Genomic DNA, 23,352 nt, shown 5'->3' with positions numbered 1-23,352 from the left:
GAAAGAGACTCATTTGGAAAGCAATAAAGTTCTGTAGGGCTGATCGTCTCTTGAAGTTACTGGAATGAAAATGGTGTTGATACGTTTAAGAAAAAAACAGATTAAGGGGATTCATACAGAGCTCTTTGTAGCTATAGTCTCTGTTGAGGAAAATGATACAGGAGTGTAATTTATTCATATCCTTGTACTTTCTGCTTTGGCTTATTTCCAAGGCTTGTTTGCCTTAGAGTCCCAGATGCTTATTTGCTTAAAGGGTAGCCCTTTCTCTAGCCGGCTGTCTAACAATCACTTAATATTTATTTGTTTTTACAAATGTTTTCCCCTGTGTTCCCACTCCATATGTCACAAGAAAAAGTATAATCTCAGCACTACACGCAGTACTAACTTCACCCTCTTTTTACTGCTCTGGAATTTGACCTCATTCTGAAAAATCCCTGAATCCAAGCCAGTGACCTGACTGTTTCCGTCCAATGCTGTTGCTCTGTGGCCACTCTCAGTCTCAATTTGTCTCAGTTTGTATTATTTTCTTCCCCTTAGGTTGATGCAAATTTTTTTAGAGGTTTTTTTTTTGTGTGTGTCCAGTTCTCTGCATATTGAGGAACTAGTTACATAGTGATCTAATGTTTCCAATATTTAATTTGCCTAGTGCTGAAATGTATCATCATCTTGTTCATCCTTCAAAATCTCTTCTGCCTACTTTGTAATACTGTAGTACAAAAACAAACAGCTTTTGGTCTTTCTCCCTTTCAAGCTTGCTAGTTAGTTAGCTATCTGTAATTAACCTTACCTGAATTTTAATAATTTCTTTTTGTTTTATTTGGTTGTAGTTTTTCCTTTGTCATTGGCTCTCAGACCTGAATATCTACTATCCCTTAAATACATTTCCAGTTTCTGCTTCAGCTCTACTGGGACTGATTTCTGTGGTGTATCCATTGACTGCTCTTTGACATGAACATCATCTCGTTTTTTCCTCTCCTTATTTCTGTCACTTTTCCCACTGCCCTCTTATACAGAAAGCTCTTTGTGTAATATTTCTTGAAAAGCTGTGTTTCTCTGTTGTCTCATGGTCCTCTTTCTGTCTCCAGGATTTTTCTCCTTTAATTTCTGGAAGATCTTCCTTTCTGCCATTCCCTGATGCTGTGAACTCTTCTTTGTCCCCTCACTCTCTTCTTCCTCTTGTGAACCACCTTTGTGTTTTCTTGACTTAAACTGTTTACTTATGACTTGCAGCAGTCATACATATGCTTTTTTTTTTTTTCTACCTTCTATAAATTGAGTCCCATCACTGCTTCCACATATCATCATCTCACTTTTTTTCTTATATGGTTTATTTCCTCCTCTTCAGCTCATTTGTTTTGACCGCTTTCAGTCACTGAGGCCAACAGTGCCCATACGTTATGTTGTACTGTCAGATGTTCTTAGATCAATGATTTTTCTTCATTTAGAAGACTGATGGTAAGGAGAGTGCTGCTGTCCTCAACAAGTTTAAAGGGTTGGAAGCAATCTTTTGGCTCAGAAGTTTGAAAAAAGTAGGCAGTTATTTGAGAAACTTTGAAAACATATACAAGAAAAATGAATCCTGCTAAATAAGCTCATATCTAAAACAAACAGTTGTCTGTTGCTGAAATAATACTGAGGAAAAAGATTTATCTGTTGAATTGATATTCTTAGCTGCCTGTATCCGAGGCTCCCATCCAACAGTGCTCCATAGAGATGTGAATGCAGGATTAGACTATAATTTAAATCTGGATTTTTTATGTATGCAAATGTGTATACACAGAAATACGGGTCCACAGATGTTTGCCTACCTAAACAAAAAAACAGATGTTTTCACATCCAAAAATTGCATTTTCTAATACAGATGAAATTAAAAATGAAATGTGGTTAGGTTTTACGTGTCTGCTTGAAGATAACCCAACTCACATTTGGAAACAGAGAATGCTGTAGTTGATTAATAGATTCAGTGTTGAACTAAGCGTAGAAAAAAGTGTGTGTTTGAAGACGGATGAAGGGCATGTTTTCTAAGTTAGCAGCTCTGACCTTTTCAAGTTTTCAATCTTAAATAATAATTGAAGGCATGAGTAAATAAATCCAACTTTGCCTGCAGATGTTGAACTCTTTAATGTCCTTTTACTCTAACATAGCTGCTGCCCGATATTAATGGCAGAAACAGTTTTATCATGTCCCATGCTGTGGCTGACTGGTAGTCTCTAGGAACTGTTTTCTTTCCTCCAGCCATATGATTAAAATGCAGTTTCAATCAATAAATCTGTATAGCTTCTGTCAACGGTAAGTGTTAGCCTAGGGGTCTTCTGTGTCCCAGAGGCTTATTTTTTTTTTCTTTAGTTCTTCTATATTCACCAGAGAACCAAATTACAATAAGTCTTGTTTACCTAGGCTGCCTGTTGAGGTTGTTTTTGGACTGCCTGCTGGAAATTGAGCGAGCAATACAGAGCACACAAAAACATTCACAGGCTGGTAGATACAGATATAGATGTTAGCAGTAAGGAACCTCTCTTAACAACATTGAGCTCTGCCATAGCCTCTGTGAAGAGTTTGCTTTAGGAAGATCAAATATTTAAGCACATGCTCTTCACTCATTCGCCGTGTTAGTAGGTAACAGTCGGGGGAGAGCTGAGCAGATTCTGACATGCGATTTCAGCTGAACTTTACCACTTTTCAGGGATGTCAGATAACTCCTGTTCTCCCTTTTCAAGAATGAGGATCATCTCAGCTGATCAATGAGGCGATATGTGAGCAACTAATCGATTTTGGATTCTCTTTCCTCTAGTAGCAATTGCTTTAATGCAATCGATTAAAAGGAAATTTTAACAATGTCACTAATTATGCTTTTAAAGGAAACATGACAACTATTATTCAACTATTAATTTATTATTTGGCATGGTGATCAATTTGGAAAATCAAAACACTAGCTTTTTAAAAGTTACATTCCCTGCAGTCTCACTCGTTTATTTCATAAGTTTGTATGTCATCTTTGGAAATAATGGTAGCATAGAAGCAATAGTATTCAACTATTCAAACATAGAAGTAATTGTATTCAACTCATAATTTTTTCCAGTTCCTTTTTTTTTTTATTACAAAGAGAAAAGTATGCAAGAGAAAAGTAATTTTCCTGAATTTGGCAGAAGGCAATGCATGTTTCCATATGAACATGCAGGCAAGAAAACAGTAAAACAGCCCAGTTTGTTTCTGTCAAAGTCTTTCTTTAGCTGCAAGTACTAGGCTATAGCTGTCTATATGAATAGGCACTAGTCAGCAGAAATGAGTGTTGCACATCTGAATTATTTATTCAGAAATAATAAGCATGGATTGTCAACACTTACGCAGAGGATTATCTGTGTTACGCAGTAAAGCTATTAGGATGTCTTTGCCGTGCTAATTTGTACATGTTCAGGGAGCATCTCACTTTTAAGTGCCCAGAGTCCAGCATATAGGTTGAAGCTCACTTACTCTATAAATTTATTTTTTTAAATTCATAAAGTATGGGCAACATTACAAATGTTAATGCTACTATTATAGGATCATAATTTAAAAATACCAGTGTTCTCAAAGGGCTCCAGCAGTGTGTCATTTCCCTGCTTTATTAAAATGAATGAACAGATGTACAATTTATTTCTGCTGAACTATCATCTAAATTCATAAGCTATTTCTCATGTGCCTGAAATCCGTGTTGGTTTCCCATTTTCTTTGCCTTAGAAAAAAAAAATTACACTCTCACATTTATCACTCTGGGGATATAAACGAGAAGTATACTCTCCACTTCATTCACTTTAGACTAATATTCTCAATACAATTTAAATCCCATCTCTTCAAGGCTATTCAGCAAAACCTGGGCACTGGAACACCCAGGAGCGGATTGGAAAATAGCATTGCTGTCTATGTTGAAGATTGGCAGGTGGGCTCTGGGGACACTATCTGTTCTCTCTGACAGAATGAGGTGGCACAAGACTGCATTTAATCTTTTTGGTTGGCATTTACGATGCCAGTGGAGGCTATGAAATTTCTTAGCAACTTGTTGGGAAGGAGCAAATGATGACAAGTAAGTAGGAGAGGTGAGGAGGTCGGGCATAATTGTAGTGAAATTTGCAGCTAAGGAGCATGTATCAGCTGGCCCCAGCCACTGATAAAGTTGTGTTTATTTGTCTTGCTGCAGCCACCAAGCATGGCAGGTGCTCCATGGAAGTGATAAACAAAACAAGACAATGCAGAGATTAGATGGAGTAAAATTATGGAGGCTTAAAAGTACACGAAACAGACACGTTGCCATGGGAGAAAAATGAGTATAAATATCCCAGACAGTGCACTCTCAGCCTATCACTGTTCTCATTTGTTGGCAATGTTTGTGGGCAATGTGAGGGTGATATTTTGCACTAATTCCATGTGAGGAATGAGTGGATAATATGCCCTGGGGTTTCTGGCAGCATTTCCTCTTCAAGCTGCTTCTAAGGGTTTATATTGTAAGCAAGCTGTACAATTTTTCTGATGGATTTTTAGTTGACAACAGAATTCTCAGGCTCAGATCATGTTGGGTTTTTAAATTCATTTATTTTTTTCCTGATAGAAGTCACTTTGGCAAGATTAGTAGTGGAACAGAATGTGAATCAATCTGCTTTCTTCATTCCATAGCTGCTCTGGAATTTAAATATAGGCCTTTAAGTACTTCTTTGCCAGGCAATTCAGGAATATTATGAAGTAATTGTTGAGATCTGTAAGGAAGAGTTTTGTTCAGAAGACTTTTATGCAATGGTAGGAACGGCTTGTCAGGAAAGATGGCATTTTTAGTCGTGAGAAAGGAAGAGTTATAGCTGGAACAGGTACTTCCTTATGATGACCATGTTGCAGACATTCTCAAAACAACTAAATTTGGATATCTAGTTCTGCCATTCCAGTTCCCTTTCAATCCTTCCCTAAGCTGACATAATAATTATTTTCCTTTCCCTTTTCTTTTTTCTCTTGCCAAAAGAGAACATTACTAGCTATGAAAGCAAATGTCAGAAGCATAATTCTCATGTTTTGTCTGCACTACTGAAGACAAGTGTGACTTTGCAGTTAGACCCAATACCTCCTGCAGCCAGCCCCAAATCCGGTGCAGAAAAGTCTTGCATGATGGGGAGTTGGAGTTCCTTCCTATCAACTGGCTTTTGAGCAAAGAAAATTTTATCTTTTTTTGTAATCCAGTAAGATTCATGGAAGTCAGTGAGAAACACTGCATTAAAAGTGTTAGAAAGCTATGATAAAATGCTTTGTTCCCCCTTCCATTCTGGGCCTTGGATTTGGGCTTATCATGTATCTGCAAGGGAAATGATCTCAAGATATAATGACATCCTATCCTCCTATTTGTACAATATCCGATATTTGCTTATCTCATTTTTTCTTCAAGAACTTTGAAGATTTGTTCTCCACGTCCTCCCAGCAATATATCCCAATACTTCAGCTACCCTTGAGATTTGTCTCATTTTTTAAGGAAATTTTCCTTGCTTCCACTGAAGCCCATTGCTTCTTGGCCTTGTCTGCTATAAAGGTGGTAGACAGATAATTCCCTTCTCTGCAGCAGCCCTATATGTATTCTTGCTATGCAGGTTTCTTCAAGGCTGGGAGTGATGGATGTTTGCCTGCTCTCTGGTTGCTGTGTCTCCTGCACTGTGGGCAGGAAGTGGGTGCAGTACTACAGCTGAATCCCAGCACTGAGCAGATGGGAGATTTCCTGCTTCTGTCTTGCAGACTATCCTTCTTACACATCTCTGCACAGTTTTGCTGTTGTTGCAACATTAAATTGCCTTTATTGTCCACAATTCTTTTCCAGCAGCAGAATAAGTGACAAAACTAGCATCTGCTATATGTGGTTTCTTCTTCTTTCATCTTCACCACAGGAGACGAAGCATGGATATATTTTGGGCATTTTGATGTGATGCAATTTTGCTGCTGTTTATATTCTTTTATACATGTGGGTTTGTGTTTAATACAGAGGATTTTATTATATCTGGATGTTTTCTTTTTGTTTTTCTTTTTTCTTTTTTTCTTTTTTTTTTTTCTGCAACCAACCAGCTGAGGATGTTTCATAGAATCATTAAAGTTGGAAAAGACCTCTAAGATTCTATTGTCCAATTGTCCACCTACCACCAATGTTGCCCACTAAACAATGTCCCTTGATACTACATCATTTCTTACACAAAAGAGAATGTGTAATCACAGGCTAGGAGCTCTATGTCATAGCTAGGCACTCTGTGATCCTTCTCCACATCTTTCTGCTAATACACCTGACTTCTGACCTGCAATTATCCTGCAGATCCTGTTCTGAATTTCTTTTAAGCTAGGGGAGTCTGACAGCTGAGTCAGACTTTCTGTCACAGGCAAATGTGCAGAGGGGCTTGGAAGGAGATTCATCAGTTGCAGAGTTAGTTTGGAGCAGGTTTCATTAGGAAACTGTTTATAAGCATATAACATTTTTCATTCCAAAGAACCCCAAAGGAACATACAGAAAATGGATCCTCTCTATGGGCAAGCAGAAGATTAAACTGCAACTTTCTGCTGCTTGCAGGGAAAATGGAGGTTTAAGACTTTGTTTCCTTTATTACAAGATTCTACTCAGTAAAGTTGCTTACATTTGTAAAGAAATACAGCTGACTATAGTATTGTATTGTTACACTCAAGATCTTGTTGATGAGCAAAGGGAAATCCCATTTTATCTATAAAGCCAACAATTCATTGAAAACCAATCCAAGCCAGTGCTGTTCCAGGAATCATTATCAATCCAGATCGTATAACTACAGGAAAATGCACAAAAAAGGTCCATAATTATAGTAATACAGTTATAAAATTGTTGCACACTTGTTTCTTAGTTTCTACCACTATTCCTTCCCATCCTTTCCTGGTTCCTCTAGATGTTAAAGCTGCTGGTTTCTGTTCAATATTCGTGGTATCGGTGCGAGGATAGGTTGCCTACTTCTTGAATCGGAAGAAGTGCAATGCTCATGTTGATGATTTCTTCTTCCTCCATTCTTCCTCATATTGGCTAACATGTTTTTAACTAACATGTTGTTCTTTCTTTGTTGATCTGAAGCTCCATATTACTTGCAGAGTCATGGGTATATGATGCCTTTATGTTTGTTAGATACATTTTCTTTGTTTCCCCTACAACCCATTTTGTCCAGCTTCAGGTTTGCACTTCTGTAGCTGAAATTGATGAGTAGTTTATAGCCTGTGGGTCTCCATGCTTCATGCCTTGTTATCCCATGGTTTCACTTCACTGCATCCTGTGTCACCACTTCTTACGGACTCTTTTATTGTTCAAAACCTGTGTTTCTCTAAACTACATTATTATATGATAGTCTTGAAACTGGTGGTGCTATGCAAAGATGAACAAGAGGGAAAAATAACTTGTTACCCTTACAGGAAAACCAGATGAAACAGTTTCAGGAGTTCAAGGACAGAGCAGGCTTAACAAACTTCTATCCCGAAGCCTTGCAAACTCAAGACTTGTAGCCTATTGCTAGTAATGGCAATAGCATATTAGCAAGCCACGTGGTTACTGTATTGCTTTGTTATCTAGGCTGCAGTTAGCATTTACCTCATATGACCCCACTGGAATTCTTCAAACCCTATTCACAGCAAAAAGAAGTTTAAATATCATGGCAGACTTTGTGTAACTACGGCCCTTTGTCTTCATTGAAAGGGTGATGGAGAAAATGATATGCTCCGATACATCTGGAAGTGTGCTGGAAGCTCTCCATCTTCATTAGCCCACTGAGATTGTGCTAACCAACCCATCTCTGGGTGAGAAGGCAGAGACGGTGACTATGGCAGCAGCCTCAGGACTCAGAATAAATATCAGTGATCAGCAGACTCAGGATTGTTGTATGGGATGTAAAACTAATAGGAATCAAATCAAACTGCTGGGCATTTGTATTCGTGTTAGAAGTACCTTGAGACTTTCAGGGAGTAGGAAGGGGATCTCTTTGGTAGTTATCCCAGACACACTATTTGCGGCTTCAGGCAACAGAAGTACAGCCCTGGTATCTTTAATGAGCTCCCCCAGATGCTATCAAAGCACACATGAAGGGGCTGCATTGCCTAAACACAGGACTGTGTCATACCACATGTAATCAAAGCCTCTTTGCCTGAAAGACAAACAAAGTGGGATTTGGCTAAACAGTATTGAAAATCTACTACAGGCAAAAAAAGAGTAAAATCTGGCAGTGAAGGTAGGGACAAATGGAGAGAACCAAGAGAAGTTCTGTGCCACCTCTAGAATTTGTACCTAGGAAAAATGCAACTGAGCTGTGAAAGTGTGTATGTGTATGTGAGAATGTTTATTATACCAGTTAATACAGGCAGCTCTTTCTCCCCTGGTTTTTCTTCCCCTCTCAAAGCTCAACATCCTTGACTTTATGAATAAAAATATCACAAGTAATTGAAGTTGCAAATCCAGAAGAATATTAAATTAGAAATTAAGCAAAAAACCTCATCAGTTGAAGAACAGGAATCCTGGGCAAATTTTCTAATGCAGTGGTACAGCAATTGGAATGATTTTTATTTTCTAACTGCTTCACTAACTAAATTGATTGAATTAAATGTGTTCTGTGGTGCTAGCTAACCTCTGACCCCAGTTACTCAGGATAATCAGGGGGGTAATCAGCCTGCCGTGATCTGAGCTCCAAAGTAACGAGAATGCTGCAAGGTTCAGGAAGCCTGTGCTGGTATTAATCAGATGTCATCAGTGCTTGATTATAAATCCTAAAGACCATCAAATTGATACAACATGGTTTAATTCACTAAAAATTAGGTATCTACATATTAATCACAAAGATGAATATCTGAAAGTGATTGCTTTTCTACTAAGTGAAGTCAGGTGTCAACGCTTTGGAATGCTGCACAGTTTAGTAATAAATATAATGATCAGCATCAGCACAAAAGTAGCATTAGCCAGATTAAAAAAGATTTTGTTCTAACCTCAAATAGATTTTTCCTCCTATTGGAGTTTACAGCTCCATTGAAATCATTCCTCATGTTTCAGCTCTAATTATGAGCTTACTCAGAAGCAAGAAATAGTATATATTTCAAGCTACCTGCTAACGCAGCATTTCCTCACTTCCAAGGAGAGAAAGAGTGGCTGCTTACAGTATATCATACAGCTGTGGATAGAAATTAAGTGATATTTATTGTCCCTTAAAATCATTTTCTCCGGAATTGGCAAGCTCATTTGAAAAATCTGTATCTATAAATTGGCGTTAGGATCCAGTTAATTGCTGGCATACTTGCTTGCTCTCTTTGAGAAGAGTGGAAATTTTGATACGGATGTATTAGCATATTATGTAGATATTTGGCACAGAAGAAGGGGAAGCAGTCATGAGAGTGTTAGCAGAGATACTAATAAACTAATTTTCTTCATACATGTTCACCCATGTCACCCAGAGGGTGGTGAGGCACTGGAACAGGCTGCCCAAGGAGGCTGTGGATGCCCCATCCCTGGAGGCATTCAAGGCCAGGCTGGATGTGGCTCTGGGCAGCCTGGTCTGCTGGTTGGCAACCCTGCACATAGCAGGGGGTTGGAACTGGATGAGCATTGTGCTCCTTTTCAACCCAGGCCATTCTATGATTCTATGTCCTTATTTAACGAGTGTTCAGCCCTGTGGAAAAGCCTTTTTGATGTAAACTAATAATAAGACTAAATGTTTATTTCTCTTACTGGTGTTTCCTGTATTTCCTGGGAATAAATTCATTTCCATTAGAAAAGTTGTCTGCCTGGAATTGGAGATCTTATGCTGTTTCTCAGGGATTTTTGATAATCCCTCAGTGCTAGTGGTGTCTGGGATGAAGAAATCGTGTAATTTCTGGATATCCCAGCAAGAGCGAGGTTTAGTGATTACTTGCTGTGTGAATACATGGCGTTCTCTTATGGTCATGCTAACTGTGGAGTATCTGTGCTAGGCACAGATCCTTACCTTCCACTAACATTTTGCAGTGATGCTCTTCACAGGCACAATAATCATGATGTACCGTCCTACTAGAACAGGCTGCACTTGCTGTTATGTTCAGGTAACCTCTGCAGCTCATACAAGGTAGTTCTAATAGGTTTGATTCATTGTGTATGGGCTTCACTGTGCACAGCTTTCTATTTAAAGCATATAGAGTGCCTTGGCCCATCTTGACCTTCCTTTTAATTCTTGGTGCCCAGACGTATAAAGCAAAGAGCACTGTCATCAAGCTTGCAGTCATTTACATTGCTCAAGCAGATTAGAGAGAATTCATATCAAGTTATATAAAAATTCTTCCTTTTTCTTATTAATTAAAAAAAAAAAGGTGGTTATTTATTTACAGCAAAACATATCCAGCTGAAGCTGAAAAGGTGTTTGCCTTAAAGAAGGTTATGCGTACAGAGAATTCGTTGTTAGAAATACATAAATAGCAGGTGAGGAAATGAAAGAACTCAGAATGTTCCCTCTGTGACATTGTAGACAGGAAATAAGTACACAATGGGAGCTTACAAAAGTAACATTTCACTTTCCTTTACAAATACTTTTCTTTTAAGAAAAGATGAAATGAATATTGGCAAAAAGAGCTGGGCAGTGGGAGATGCAGACCATGGGTAACCTTAAAGCAATGAATTCATTTAGCATGTCTTTGCTTTCTTCCTGACCTTTTCCTCATCCGCACAATGCCAAACTGCTCTATGCTTCAATCACTCTTCAGCACTGTGGGTCTCAATATACACTTAAATCTCATGCGTTTTCAAAGCGGGCCACCCCAGCTGCAAGTGAACTCCTCTCAGGCTGCCTTTTGAAAGCTCACATCACAGTGCTGTATGGGGAGGCTCAGATCACTCCACAGTCATTAGTCCAATAGGTTACATTTATTACTGTTATTCTCTCTTCTTGACCTTGGGAAAGGAATTTTTCTGTTCTAATGGGGCTGGAGACCCCAGTACTTTGTCAGGTTAACAAGAGCACCGTGGTTTACTAGATGTTCAAGATACAATTAAGATTTTTATGCTATGGCAGGAAAAAATAGAATAGGAGAGAGACCATTAATTATGATAGTTCACCTATGTCTCAGATCTCTAAATTATTCTCCTTGCAACATACCTTTTTGATCTAGCAGTAATACCGATATTCAGTGAATACTGTGTGAACGGGATTGTAGGGTAGATAATTTGTAAGAAAGTCACATAGAACTAGTAGGCAAAGCTACATGTGGTAGGTTTCATTCATCACTTTGTTGGCAGGCATAGAACACTTGTGCTCAGATGGATTGAAAAATGGAACGTAGGACTAAATTCTCCCTTCCCCACCTACTTTTCCACAGAAAACGCTGGCTAGAGATTTCATTTTTAAAATTCAGACAAATTTTGTATCACTACAGATAAAACTGCCTGTAAACTTCCATCTGTACCTCCTGCCTCCTCTGGCACAGTGGGAAACCTTGCAGTTCTTATCTGTTTCCAAAAAAGAATTTTCAGACTGGGCTAACTTCAGTTGGCTCGCAGCTGGAGGGGCTTGTAAATGTAGGGCATCTCATCCCCATCGGTTGGCACAACCTAAAATGCCAGAAGTTTGGGGAATTGATGAAATTCACTGCTAAAATATTCTAGAGATACCAGTTGCTTTCGATGCCTCAAACGGTGCGTTTAGCCACTGCTCACCAAAGACCACGTGAAGAAGCATAATTGCTGTCAAAGCATCTGCTGTTGGCAGCTTGGGCTGTGATCAGCTGTAAGCTGACGCAATGAATATCTTCTCTAGAAAAAAGCTACAGTGTCTTCCCAGGACACAAAACAAAGGTATCTGATTAGATGCATGTGCCTCTTTTTATCCAACAGCCCAAAGAGTCTGCCATTGAGAGAATCTCATTTACATTGTAATTTCCTCTCTCTGCAAAGACATGGTGGCTTCCTAACCTGTTCAGAACAGGGTTAAGATTTGCAGTATAGAGGTACCAAAGCAGATTTTTTTCCCCACAGCATTCTGAAAGGTGTACAAAGGATTTAAAAAGCCCTGTGTTAAGCTGTGACTTGAACAGTGCAATCTAATTTGGAAATAGTTTTAAATTGGGACTTACTATTCAATAATCAAGTCTCATTTAACCTCAGTGTTAAACCTGTTGTTGAAATAACCAAACCATGGTGACATTCAGTATGAAGTTGTTATCTCTATGTGAACTTCATAGACTAACTTATTATTTACTTTCTTATAACAATTGAGAGGCAATCTTTACCATAATTTTAAACAAAGAACAAATAGCCATTGGTGCTGATTGCTAAATTATGTAATAGTATGTGTACCACTTAGGTTCTTTAAATCTGGAGTTGGTGCTTTTTCAGAAAATTGTCACCAAATTCAAGTTTTCAAGATTGATGCTGAGTCACGGCTACTCATAATGTATGTGACCAAATTAGAGCAGCTAACAGCATTACAGACTTCACTTAAAACAGGCTACGTGTCTCACAAGAACTGAACAGGTTGTCTGCCCATAAGTATATAGGCTGCATTGTAGTCTAGGAGGAGACCAAAGCCACTGCAGTAGTTTCTCCTTTGATCTCTTCTTCCCAATTGCCTACAGCTTTGATGTTCAGAGTGAATTCTTTTGTCCTGCTCTTAATGAGGATATATTTTCTGAACTCATTCCACATCTCAACAAACTCCCAAAACCATGACTTAGTCTGGGAAACAGTAGGAGAGTTTTGTTGCTTACTGACCCATGAAACAAATGCTCCCCACCTGTGTCACATGAAGCAGTCTTAGTGGCAAGGAGAGTTTGCATAACTTCCTTCTAGCAGGAGCAAGCAGTTTCCATGCTTTTTCCATTAGTAAGATACCATAACAAAGCTCATCCATATATGTCAATCTTCAGCATCAGAAAATTTGTTTGGGGTAGGAAAAATTCTGCTAGAAATGAAAGAGGAGCATTCAATAGGCCTCCTTCTCTTCCCTCATGACTGCCATTGGCCTAAGTGAGAACTGTGTGGATTGTTGTAGAATGCTTGTAGAACTCCTCTGCTTCTGAAATGTGGTGGAAGAAAGTGAAAGAAAAATGCAGCTGTGTTTGTTCTGTTCTAAAAAAGATGTCTAGGATTTTAAGAAGACGACAGACTTTATACTGCTGTTGATGGGAAGAGCAATGAGGAGGAAATAATACTTAGCTGGGTTGGCTGAATACATCACAAGTGCTCTCAAATGTGAGAAGCAGATACCTCCCTGGTCCCCAGGGAGGACCAGGGATGCTGGTGCTGTAACGGGTGTAGTCTGCTCTTTCATGTTCAATCAGATCATCATTTTCTCCAATGCTGTTGTTTGAAACATAAGGCTTGTTCTACTTGGCAGGGGGTATGGGAAGCTTTTTGAAAAGAAAAGAACATTGCTATTTCTTTGAGTTTTTTTCAAAAGGATGCGAAGTGTAGTAAACATACTGGCCTTTCACTGTCTCCTCTGTCCACCAGAATAGAGAAAGTTTTACTATAATGGTGACCATCATTCCAGAACTGTTCATTGCATCTATGGATATTTTAATTATTCTATAAATAATTGAATGCATGTTGCATTTATAGGTGGAAAAAAATGAAAAAACAAATGCTTTATGCATGCTGAAAAAAAAAATCAACAGTGTGTTAGACTTCCTTCCGAATCTGGTACAGACAACTGTGATGAATATCCTGTAGGTAACAGGCTTAGAGGCAGGCATTCAACACATGATTAATACATGTTAGAATTTTCTTCTTGCCTTCACTCCATCTTCATGAACAGGGCTGAGAACTAATCAAAGCCTTCTGTAAGCAAAGGTCTTCAAAACTATTCCAAATAAGCGGCTATTTCCAAGTAGACTTTGCTATCACTTATGAACAGTTCCTGAATTGCCTTTTCGTCTTCTTTGAGCAAATTAATGAGGGGACAGGAATACAACATCAACTTTGAAAAGCGTTTGAGCACTGCAGTGGGGAAAGAAGCAGAAAGAAAAATTCTTGAAATTCAATTGTGAATACTTCCAGGATCTTATTCTGTATATCTTTCAAAGTTTTCTAAGATTTATGCTGAGGGATAAAAGGACTCTTTTCATTACCTCTTCAGCAAATTAACAGACAACTCATGCTGCACCCAGCATGTTATTCATCCATCCTTTTTGCTCCATTTCTGCATTCTGTCCCTGCCCTTTTCAGTCATGAATGCTGATACCTAAGGAATTCTTGAAGAGATCCAGACACGTCCTAGAGATATGCTGGTTCATTACAGTGGAAAATTTGAAGGACCCAGAGCATGAAGAAACAGCCTGATTAATAATGTCTGTTTCTTTGTTTGTTTGCTGCATTACTTGGACTTCTTAGCAGTACTTTTCCAAGCAGACTGACAAGTAACAAAACAAGTTAAAGTCATGCTGAAACCCCTTTGCCTTTCTTTCATCATTGATGCGTACAATATAAGCAGTGCTTTTTCAGTAAAAAGGCACAAATTCATATAGCCTGCAGAAACTGTAGCCACATTACAGAGAGAAGAATTTAATCTTTGGCCTTCCGTTTAGCTAATTAATCTTCTGGATTTGTTGCTGTTTTTACAGGCTGCAGCTTATCATGGACAAAAATGCTCGTTTGGTCTTTCATTATTGAGCAGTACTTTTATTTTGTAACATAACTGGTGTGGTGCCTTGAACGATCACATGGTGTTTACATTGCATACCCTGTGAAATTCATTGAAAAGTAAAAAGGGAAAATGTATCCAAAATGATTATGGTCAATTTTATATATTCAGAAAGATATATATATTTTTTTTTCTAAGCTACAGTTGAATTCTTTCTGTAATTTCACAAGGGAGTTTGAAGAATATTATGTGCCTCAAAAAAAAAAAAAAAAAAAAAAAAAGATTAAGCTGAAACACTTTAAAAAATAATATAGTGCCCAAATGCCAGTGTTACCACAGTAAGATGCTGACAATTACTAAAGACTGTTCAGGTGACTCATACCTTTAATTTGTGTTTTGCATCTAGTTTACAACACCAGTTCTTGTCATACTATGGCAGTGCTTTATATTTACATGGTGTCTTTCTCCTAAATGGCTTCCAAAGTGTTTCATACATTGCTGCGCGTACAGATTGCATCAATTTAATCCATTACATTAATACTGTTATCCCTGCAGTGAGGTATAGCAACTATTTGAGCCCATGTAGTAGAGGCAGTGCAGAGCCTAAAAAGAAAGAAAATACCTTCAAAATGTGTAGATCAGGGAGAATGTAACACCTCGTTACAATTTGCCCTGATGACAAAATTAAAAATACACTTGTTCATACAGAGAGTTCAGCATAAGGTGAGTTGGTTGGGTCTTCCTTATGGCCTGCCTCAGACCCCGGTGCTAGAGCAGCACATTTGGGCATTGTATTGAAATGAAAAGGTGACTGAAGAATCACCAGTATCACTTTGTTGTGTGCTCAAATGTTAGGGAATGGCAGTGGGTGCAATTTTTTCCACATGGGAGAATTCAGTTAGCTTTGCTTGATCTACACTTTCATGTCAGATGCCCTTCCATCATACTGCCCCTCTGCTGCCATCTGTCATGCAGCAACAAAATGGAAAGGAATACTGGTGGAATACTAAATACTGAGTTCAGCCTCTACTGCCATACCACCAACATCTGCTTCTGGGCTAATATAATAAAAATAGGAGGCTCCCTGGGCATTTGCCCAGGGAGGTGGTGGAGTCTCCTTCTCTGGAGATGTTCAAGACCTGCCTGGATGCCTACCTGTGTGACCTGCTGTAGGGAACCTGCTTTGGCAGGGGGGGTTGGACTTGATGATCTCTGGAGGTCCCTTCCAACCCCTACAATTCTGTGATTCTGTGATTAATTTTGAACAGCCCTCGTATGTTGTTTTCTTAAGAAATGTATATCTGCCATTCAGGTGATAGCGTGCTGAAGTGATAGTGTGCAAAATGAAAGGCACATGTCTTAAGTAGAGACAGATTGCAAAAGATTGTATACTTTATACTTTTTTTTTTTTTTTTGTATTTTGTATTTTGTATTTTCAAGGAAGTAGATAGAAAAATGTTTGCAAAAGATGTGGACTTTAGTGGAGAAGGACAAATACAATAATATAACTTCCTTGGGGAGTTTCTAATAAAGCTGTGTGAATTAACATATCCCATTATTTCTCATCTTTTGTAATTTATAGATGGGGAAACAAGCACATGCTAATAACTCAGAATACCTTCAACTAGAACGTTGCCCTGATTAATGCAATCTGACGTGCAGTTTTAATTTGGTTGTTCTTGACTGGGAATCACAGCGTGTAAAATCCTAATGAGCCATGGGGTAGTGATCACCAATCCCAGACACGTTTCTCTCACGTTGTGTTTCTGCTTGTGGCAGCTCTTTGATTTAGGTTATATCAGACCCCACTTTGAGGCAGAAGTTTTTCAGTAACTTCATAAAGGCATTAAGGTTATACCCACATCTCATCTCATTGCTTGACAGCAGACATTCAGGTGGTACTGATGCTATTAAGTGCATTTCTTGTTCTGTGCTCTGAGAAAGTAGTGAAGAAAACCTTACTTACTATCTAAAAACTTTAAATAAGGCTATTGGATAAAAATCCAATTTTCATACAGGCGTTTCCACTTTTATTTGAGGCTGAAGTAGGGTTAGTATCTAGTTTCTCAGGCAGTGACACTTTACAAAATGATCTTTCCATGTATCTCCTCCATGATGGAACTCTGCTCAGTGTGGAGATGGATTTGACTCAATGTTAGGTCATATCCTGGCTCTACCAGGAAACATATTGATATTAAGCCATCAGGCTAACTGCTGAACTGAGGTTTCCTGCAGACTCTCCTGGGTACAGTTAAATGAGCTACACCCTAACACAGGTGTTGTAAACCTTGTCATCCCTTTACTGACTCTCCTGTTGTAAGAAATGTATGCTGCTTGTTTTCACTCTCAGGACCCTGCATAATACTGTCTTTGTGCTCCCTCACAAGAATGTCCAATAGTTGGTGTCCACTTCCCTGAGCTTCTCTGTGACAGCAAGCGTAGCTAATTCTCAAAAGAATCTCTGTGCTTCCTCACAAGCACTCTCACACTCTTCATCCACATCTATCCCTTGATTTTTTTGTATGTATCTCAGCAACCTGTTAAGTCTTGTTTGTTTACCCAAATCTAATGACTCGGGGTAAACCACAGGCCATTTCTGCCTACCCTTAATCGCTCATTGTTTCTAAATTGCTATTGGTCTGTTGTCTGTCTTATTTTTTGTTTTGACTTCAGAAAAGCAATTGTTTATAAACCTCCAAGTATAATACAATGACCAGAATTTCCCAGCTGTATTTTCAACAAATACAATAAATGACAATATGGCATATCATCTACAGAGCAAGGAAACCTTGCATATTCAAATAGTTGTAGTAAGTGAACGTAGCTCCTTCCAGCCAAGTGCATCTCTGTCTCAAGGCCTTCTAAATTATTAATGGGGGTCCAGATTATAGCAGTTTAAATAAAGTTCTGAACTCATCTACTTTATTCTTAATTTATAGTGGTGCTTAGGGGATGTGCGGATATTTAAAAAGAGTAAAATCAATTAATTCTTGATCCAGTTATTTGTATTAGCCGCTATGGGGTTTTATTTTAGAGCACTGGATCAGCCTTTCCAAGTTAAGCACCAGGAATACAAAGCTTTTATTTTGAAATATGATGAACCTGTAGTTATCTTTTCCCTATCTGCAAATCTGATTCCTATTTTTGTCTTTTCATTAAGTTTTCCTTCTTGGCTTTTGTTTTTGAAAGGGAGCTCATATAAATACAGCAGATTTTTCTGAGGTATCAGGAACCAGATTTTTTTCTTATAAAAAGGTGTCTGAACAGGCAAAGGAGTTCACCTTGAAGATAATATATCCTTTATTTTTCTGTGTCTTTCTGTTTCACAGCAGATATTTAGCTTTTGGAATCACAATCTGTGATTTATTACAGTTTTTGCCTTCTATAGACTCATGTGATAACTTCTGTGATTTGATCATTCTCCTTTTTCATCCATCTTAAACAAATTTTAGTCTAAATTCCAGACAGCTTCAAATACCCCTTGTGTTTGTATATGGTCATTTCAAAAATGCAGAGGACGTTAGGGCTGATCATACCACTATACTTGGAATTACCCATCTTGGCACAGCCTCTGCCTATAGATATTGTCAGTTCCTTGATATGCAGTTGTCAGAATCTCTGCAGTTTTATGCCCCCAGCAACTCTGTGTGTCCTTTCTGAATTGCTAATGCACCGCAACTAAAGCTACTGAGAGCTCTTCCTGGAAAAAAAGAGTGAGTGCAGAAGAGAGCCAATATCAGCTGAGATATCTTTGAGTTAGACACCCTTAAAATGACATTAGGTATTTTTTGAGTTAGGTGGCACATTGTGGAAACATTTTCCATCATAGTCTTGCGCTGGTAGGGTAAACACATAAAAAAAAAGGTCTCTCTCTGCCTTCTCAATTATGCATCTAAATAAAACAGGCAGATTTAAAATTATTTAACCCAAACATGTCTAACTATTCTCATCGTGATCCAGAGAGTACTGAACACTGCACCGTATCAGACTAGTGTACTAAGGACAGGACTAGAGGGTCAGAAAGACTTAGGAGTGGCTGCCCTGTTGGATCTAAGATTCTTGAGGATTAACACCCTTGAAATCTAATCACCATTTTACATAGTGAAATAGGAATTGCTTGGTAATGGACAGGCATTTGGAAAAATTCTGACTGGTGTCTTGTTTAACACGTGCTCAAGCTGAGACAAAAGGAAATAATACAGAAAGATCAGACCAATCATTTATTTTCAATTAGAGTTAAATATATCCAAATGTGCTTTCCAGTGACAGCGTTTTTGCTGAGCTTACCAATCTTTACCAATCTTGGTAATCATTCAGCTGTTATTTCCAAGGTTCTTAATAGAGATTTCTTTTGATTCACTTCAAAGCAAGTGAAAATATTGTTTTGTTATATTATCATTTAAAGTTAATTAAACTGCAAATGAACTTAATGATCTCTCCAAAACAAACCTCAATCACAACCTGTTACATATTAACTATCAAAATCAAAAGAGTCTTTCAATTCTTTGTTAAATGCACCAAAGAAGATAGAAATGGCCAGTCATTAATGTCATCCTTTTGTAACATCAAAATTGAGGCTGGAAAGCTTGAATTGAATACATGCACTCAAATTACATCATTATGTTGAAAAAAGGGTTGGCAATATAAGTCAAATTTGTTGGAAGAAACCAAAAATAGATAACCGAACACAGTAAAATACATCGTTGTCTCCTCTGTTTTACTATGAGGAAATACATTTCACCTACTATTTTCCAGATTTTGAAGCCCACATATTAATAAAATGCCATCTTTTAGGTTCTGCATTCTCACAGAATCTGTAGTGTTCTGACTTGATGTGGTCTATAAGACAGATGTAATGAAGTCATTTTGGTGATTTTTGCTCTTGAGTGACATATCGAACATTGTCACTGACAATGAGCAGGGATGGCAAAACCTGTTCCTGTCATTAAAGTTTGTAATTTTGGACTTTTGAAGGTTTAATCCCCAGAAATGCTAAGATTTCCTTACGATCTATAATGGTATTGCTGATGTTCAGCACTTCTGAGGATTAGGTATGTTATCAGTCCAGTTTATCCAGCTGTATAGCAGGTATTATCTTATCTCTGTTGCATACAGCCCTTTTAGCATGTCAGCTGAAAGTAGTTGAAAGGTGAGGAGTGTTATTAACTCTGACCCTTGCAAGCTTTTCAGATGGTTCACTTAATGTTTTTGCTGCTTAAATAACAATGATGTTACACGCTGTTTGACTGGAAAGCAAATTAGAGAGAATTGCATAGGGCTTGGTTGTTGGTAGTGCAACAAACTACACAAGGTCATAAAAAACTCTTCTACTGAAAGGAGAAACATCGCCTTAGAGTTATTCAGACAGAGTAATACAGGAGATCCAACTATAAATTTTAGAGCAACACTCCCCAGCTCCAAAGTGGTATTGGAGCACTTTTGGTGACAAATGTTTTATGTATTGATAATAGTACAGTGAAAAAAATAATGATGAGGAACTTTATAAAAAAAATCATCTGAAATGCAAGACAAGATTATATTAGGGGTCAAGAATGAGTTATTCAGACAGCTACCTCTTCCAGTTAGTTTTGAGTGGAGTTCCCCTTCTGGTAGTTACCTGCACCTATGCAACACTGCATCTGTTTTCAGGATTCTCTTTTCCAGCAATATGAGTGGAAGTCTTTTTATGGCCAGAATCTCCCTACATCTGATTCCTGTTGCACTGCTGTTTATCTGTGATCCATTGAATGCAGAGCAGTAATGTGCTACCTTACATTTCATGGGTGATAGTGTATTATATAGAGCCTATAATACTCACTTTCAGTCAACATTTTTCTCATGTTGTGGTAAATAATTAATGCTGGCTTGTGTACTACGTGTAGGTGTGGTCTATAATTGAAAATATTAACAATTTCCTCTGTTTTTTTTTATCTTTGTAGTTTCAGGCCACAGTAAAGGAAGGAGTCACAGGTGTAATAGTAAACTTAACTGTTGGTGACCGAGATGACCCAGCAACTGGAGCATGGAGAGCTGTCTACACTATTATTAACGGAAATCCAGGGCAGAGTTTTGAAATCCATACCAATCCCCAGACTAATGAGGGAATGCTCTCTGTTGTCAAAGTAAGGATAATTTGCTGCTGTACTGCATTATTACTGTTAAGTTTCAACCCCTGGATTTACTGCATGGGAGAAGGTGCGGCAAGGATGAGTTTCTCAAAAATGCAGTTAGCCATCAGCCCTTATTTCCTTCAGCCAATATGTATAACTGCCTTTTTGTTACAGTTACCTTGCTTCTTTAGTGATAACAACCTGCCTGTTGCTATACTGTCCTAACTATACTGTCCATGTGCTGAAATAGCAGCTACTTTTGTGGTAACCATCACAATTCATTAATAATAAGAGTTTACAATGCAGTTTTTTTGGGACAGAGGGTACAATCAGAATTCAAGTGTCAAGTTTTGTTCTGGTAAAGCACGTGTGCTGCAGATGCCAGGGAAGTAAAGGACATGGCTTCAGGCTGAATTGGAGGGTTCCCTCTGGTCCCACATTTCTGAAGTATTATGAAAAAAAAAAAAATTATTATTTGTATGAAGACAATCCTATTTTAAACGCTTTAAAAAATAATTGAAAAGAAGAAGTTCTGGTTGCTGCCTGTACCAGAGTTTCCTTTGTGTGACTTCAGAAGAGACATTTTCAATACTTGAAAGTAATTGAACTTTTTTCCATGGCGGTGCTTTTGGCTTCAAGGTAGGAGTTGAGAAAGTGGTCTGATGGTGTTTATCATACATAGCTATTAAGATGTTCTGTTCAATTAATGTGTGCTGCATCATAAATAATCATGTATATATGGGAATTATATGTTTGAGGTACAAAAAAAAATGTATACAATTTTAAATAGAGAAACATCTAAATCGTTCACCAAGCGTGACTGGTCAGCTCCCCAGTAGTAAAACTCAAATGGAGCTGTTTAAAAATAACAGCCAAACTCCTATGAACTCACACTATGAACTCTACTCTGTGAATGTGAAGAAAGGAATTAGGAAAATTTAAGGAGCAACCTGTGTGTGTTACCCTGTAGGCATGATGAATTTTTTGCTTTTCACTGTTGATATATAAAGAGGCACTTTATAATTATTGGCATGTCTGATGCTAAACTCTTGACCAGATATCAGATGCAGTACATGCTTTTGTCCTTTTCTGGTTAATTTTGTCTCCTGAAAGCTTCCAGGAGTGGGTATGAGTGGTGAGTGTTAAGTATTCTCTTTGTTTTACAGCCTTTAGACTATGAGATTTCAGCATTTCACACATTGCTGATAAAAGTAGAAAATGAAGACCCACTGATTCCAGACATAGCCTACGGCCCCAGCTCCACAGCAACAGTTCAGATCACTGTTGAGGATGTGAATGAAGGCCCTGTTTTCCACCCAAACCCAATGACAGTGACAAAACAAGAGAACATCCCTATTGGCAGCATTGTGTTAACAGTAAACGCCACTGATCCAGACACTTTGCAGCATCAGACTATCAGGTGAGTGCACTACTCTTTAATTGCCATCCATCCAAACTTATCTTTTTCTAATGACCAAAAATTTGTTTGCTAATAGAAAATTAAAGTTGTTTGGGCTGTAGATAATAAATTGAGGAAGAGGTTTTTTTTCTTGCATTGAAGAAATACAGTATGATAGAGACAAAGTACTGCATTAGACAGGGAACAACAGTCAGATACAGCAATCTGACTCTCAGCAGTGTTATTCAGAGGACGGAGAAGATACTGATGCCCTCTGGGATTTGGGCTAAGTTTAAGAAACAGTTATTGAAGTTCTCCATATGTTTACAAATTGCCATGAAAAACCAATGGAATCATATTGGTTATTGTTAACAGTTGATTTTGGAATCCTATAAGAGAAAAGTAAAGAAAATAGGTAGATTTGGTTATTAAAATCAGTAACGAGACACTATTATCTAAATTTCCCCCCTTCACCTTGTTGAATTTCTTCTAACTGCATTGGCTCTGAAATTGTGGGAAATGTAGTCATATCACTGACAACTTAGCTTTATGTACTGCGTATGACCAGCTGTGTAACATCAATGCTTTTTGCAATCCATCACGCTTCACAAAGGCACTCTCAAATCTTGACTATTACTACTTCATAAACTAAAAAGAAGTTGCACAGAAGTTGTGCATATTGCACATACCTTCGTAGCTAGAACCTCGGATGTTTTTAACCAAAAGCAAGATTTTCTTTCTCATTCTTCACGCAGAAAAGAAGAACAGAAACAAGAAAGTTTGAGTTAGGATTGAAGCATGATCATATATGGAAACTATTTTAAAGGAAGTGTCTGTCTTAGAGGTGTTTTCCAACTATGATTCTATAAGTTAGTAGAAAATAATGCAAATATAATGGAAATCTGGAAAATAATGGAATTACTCAGAAAAGTTAGTTTGACTTACTTGCGCGCCCTTCTTTTTGCTAAAATAACAGAAAAGTTTGAAACAGCATTCTTTAATTATGCTAATATTACTGAATCACAAAGGATACCAGCAGTGACAAAGTAAGACTGCAGTATACAGGAACAGCATCTGCAGTTAGAGCAGTGTGAAATTGCATGTATAAAGGCCGAATGTGCTCACTAGTTTGAATCTGGCAGAAAGGTTTTGTCTTCAAGTTCCTACGAGAAGATGTTGTGTTTAGAGTGCAGGCCTTGGTCTGGGTTTATGGAGGTTGCATATCAAACCACACAGTTCTCAGAATCTGCTGTTATATCAT

At 38.1% G+C, this 23,352-nt stretch overlaps 1 protein-coding gene across 1 annotated transcript in view; it reads left to right on the top strand.

Moving 5' to 3' along the window:
* The window catches only part of CDH13 (cadherin 13), a gene marked incomplete at both ends in the record, with an annotated part of 413,730 nt that overhangs the window by 354,982 nt on the left and 35,396 nt on the right, over positions 1-23,352 (top strand). Inside the window, 2 exons of the mRNA XM_079541296.1 lie at positions 20,522-20,704; positions 21,859-22,112. Coding sequence (XP_079397422.1) covers positions 20,522-20,704; positions 21,859-22,112 — 437 coding nt within the window. The remainder of the gene's footprint in view (positions 1-20,521; positions 20,705-21,858; positions 22,113-23,352) is intronic.

The sequence above is a fragment of the Tetrao urogallus genome (genome assembly GCF_951394365.1).
Source record: "Tetrao urogallus genome assembly, chromosome: 12".
NCBI classification, from domain to species: Eukaryota; Metazoa; Chordata; class Aves; order Galliformes; family Phasianidae; genus Tetrao; species Tetrao urogallus.
This window is presented reverse-complemented; position numbering and strand designations above follow the sequence as displayed.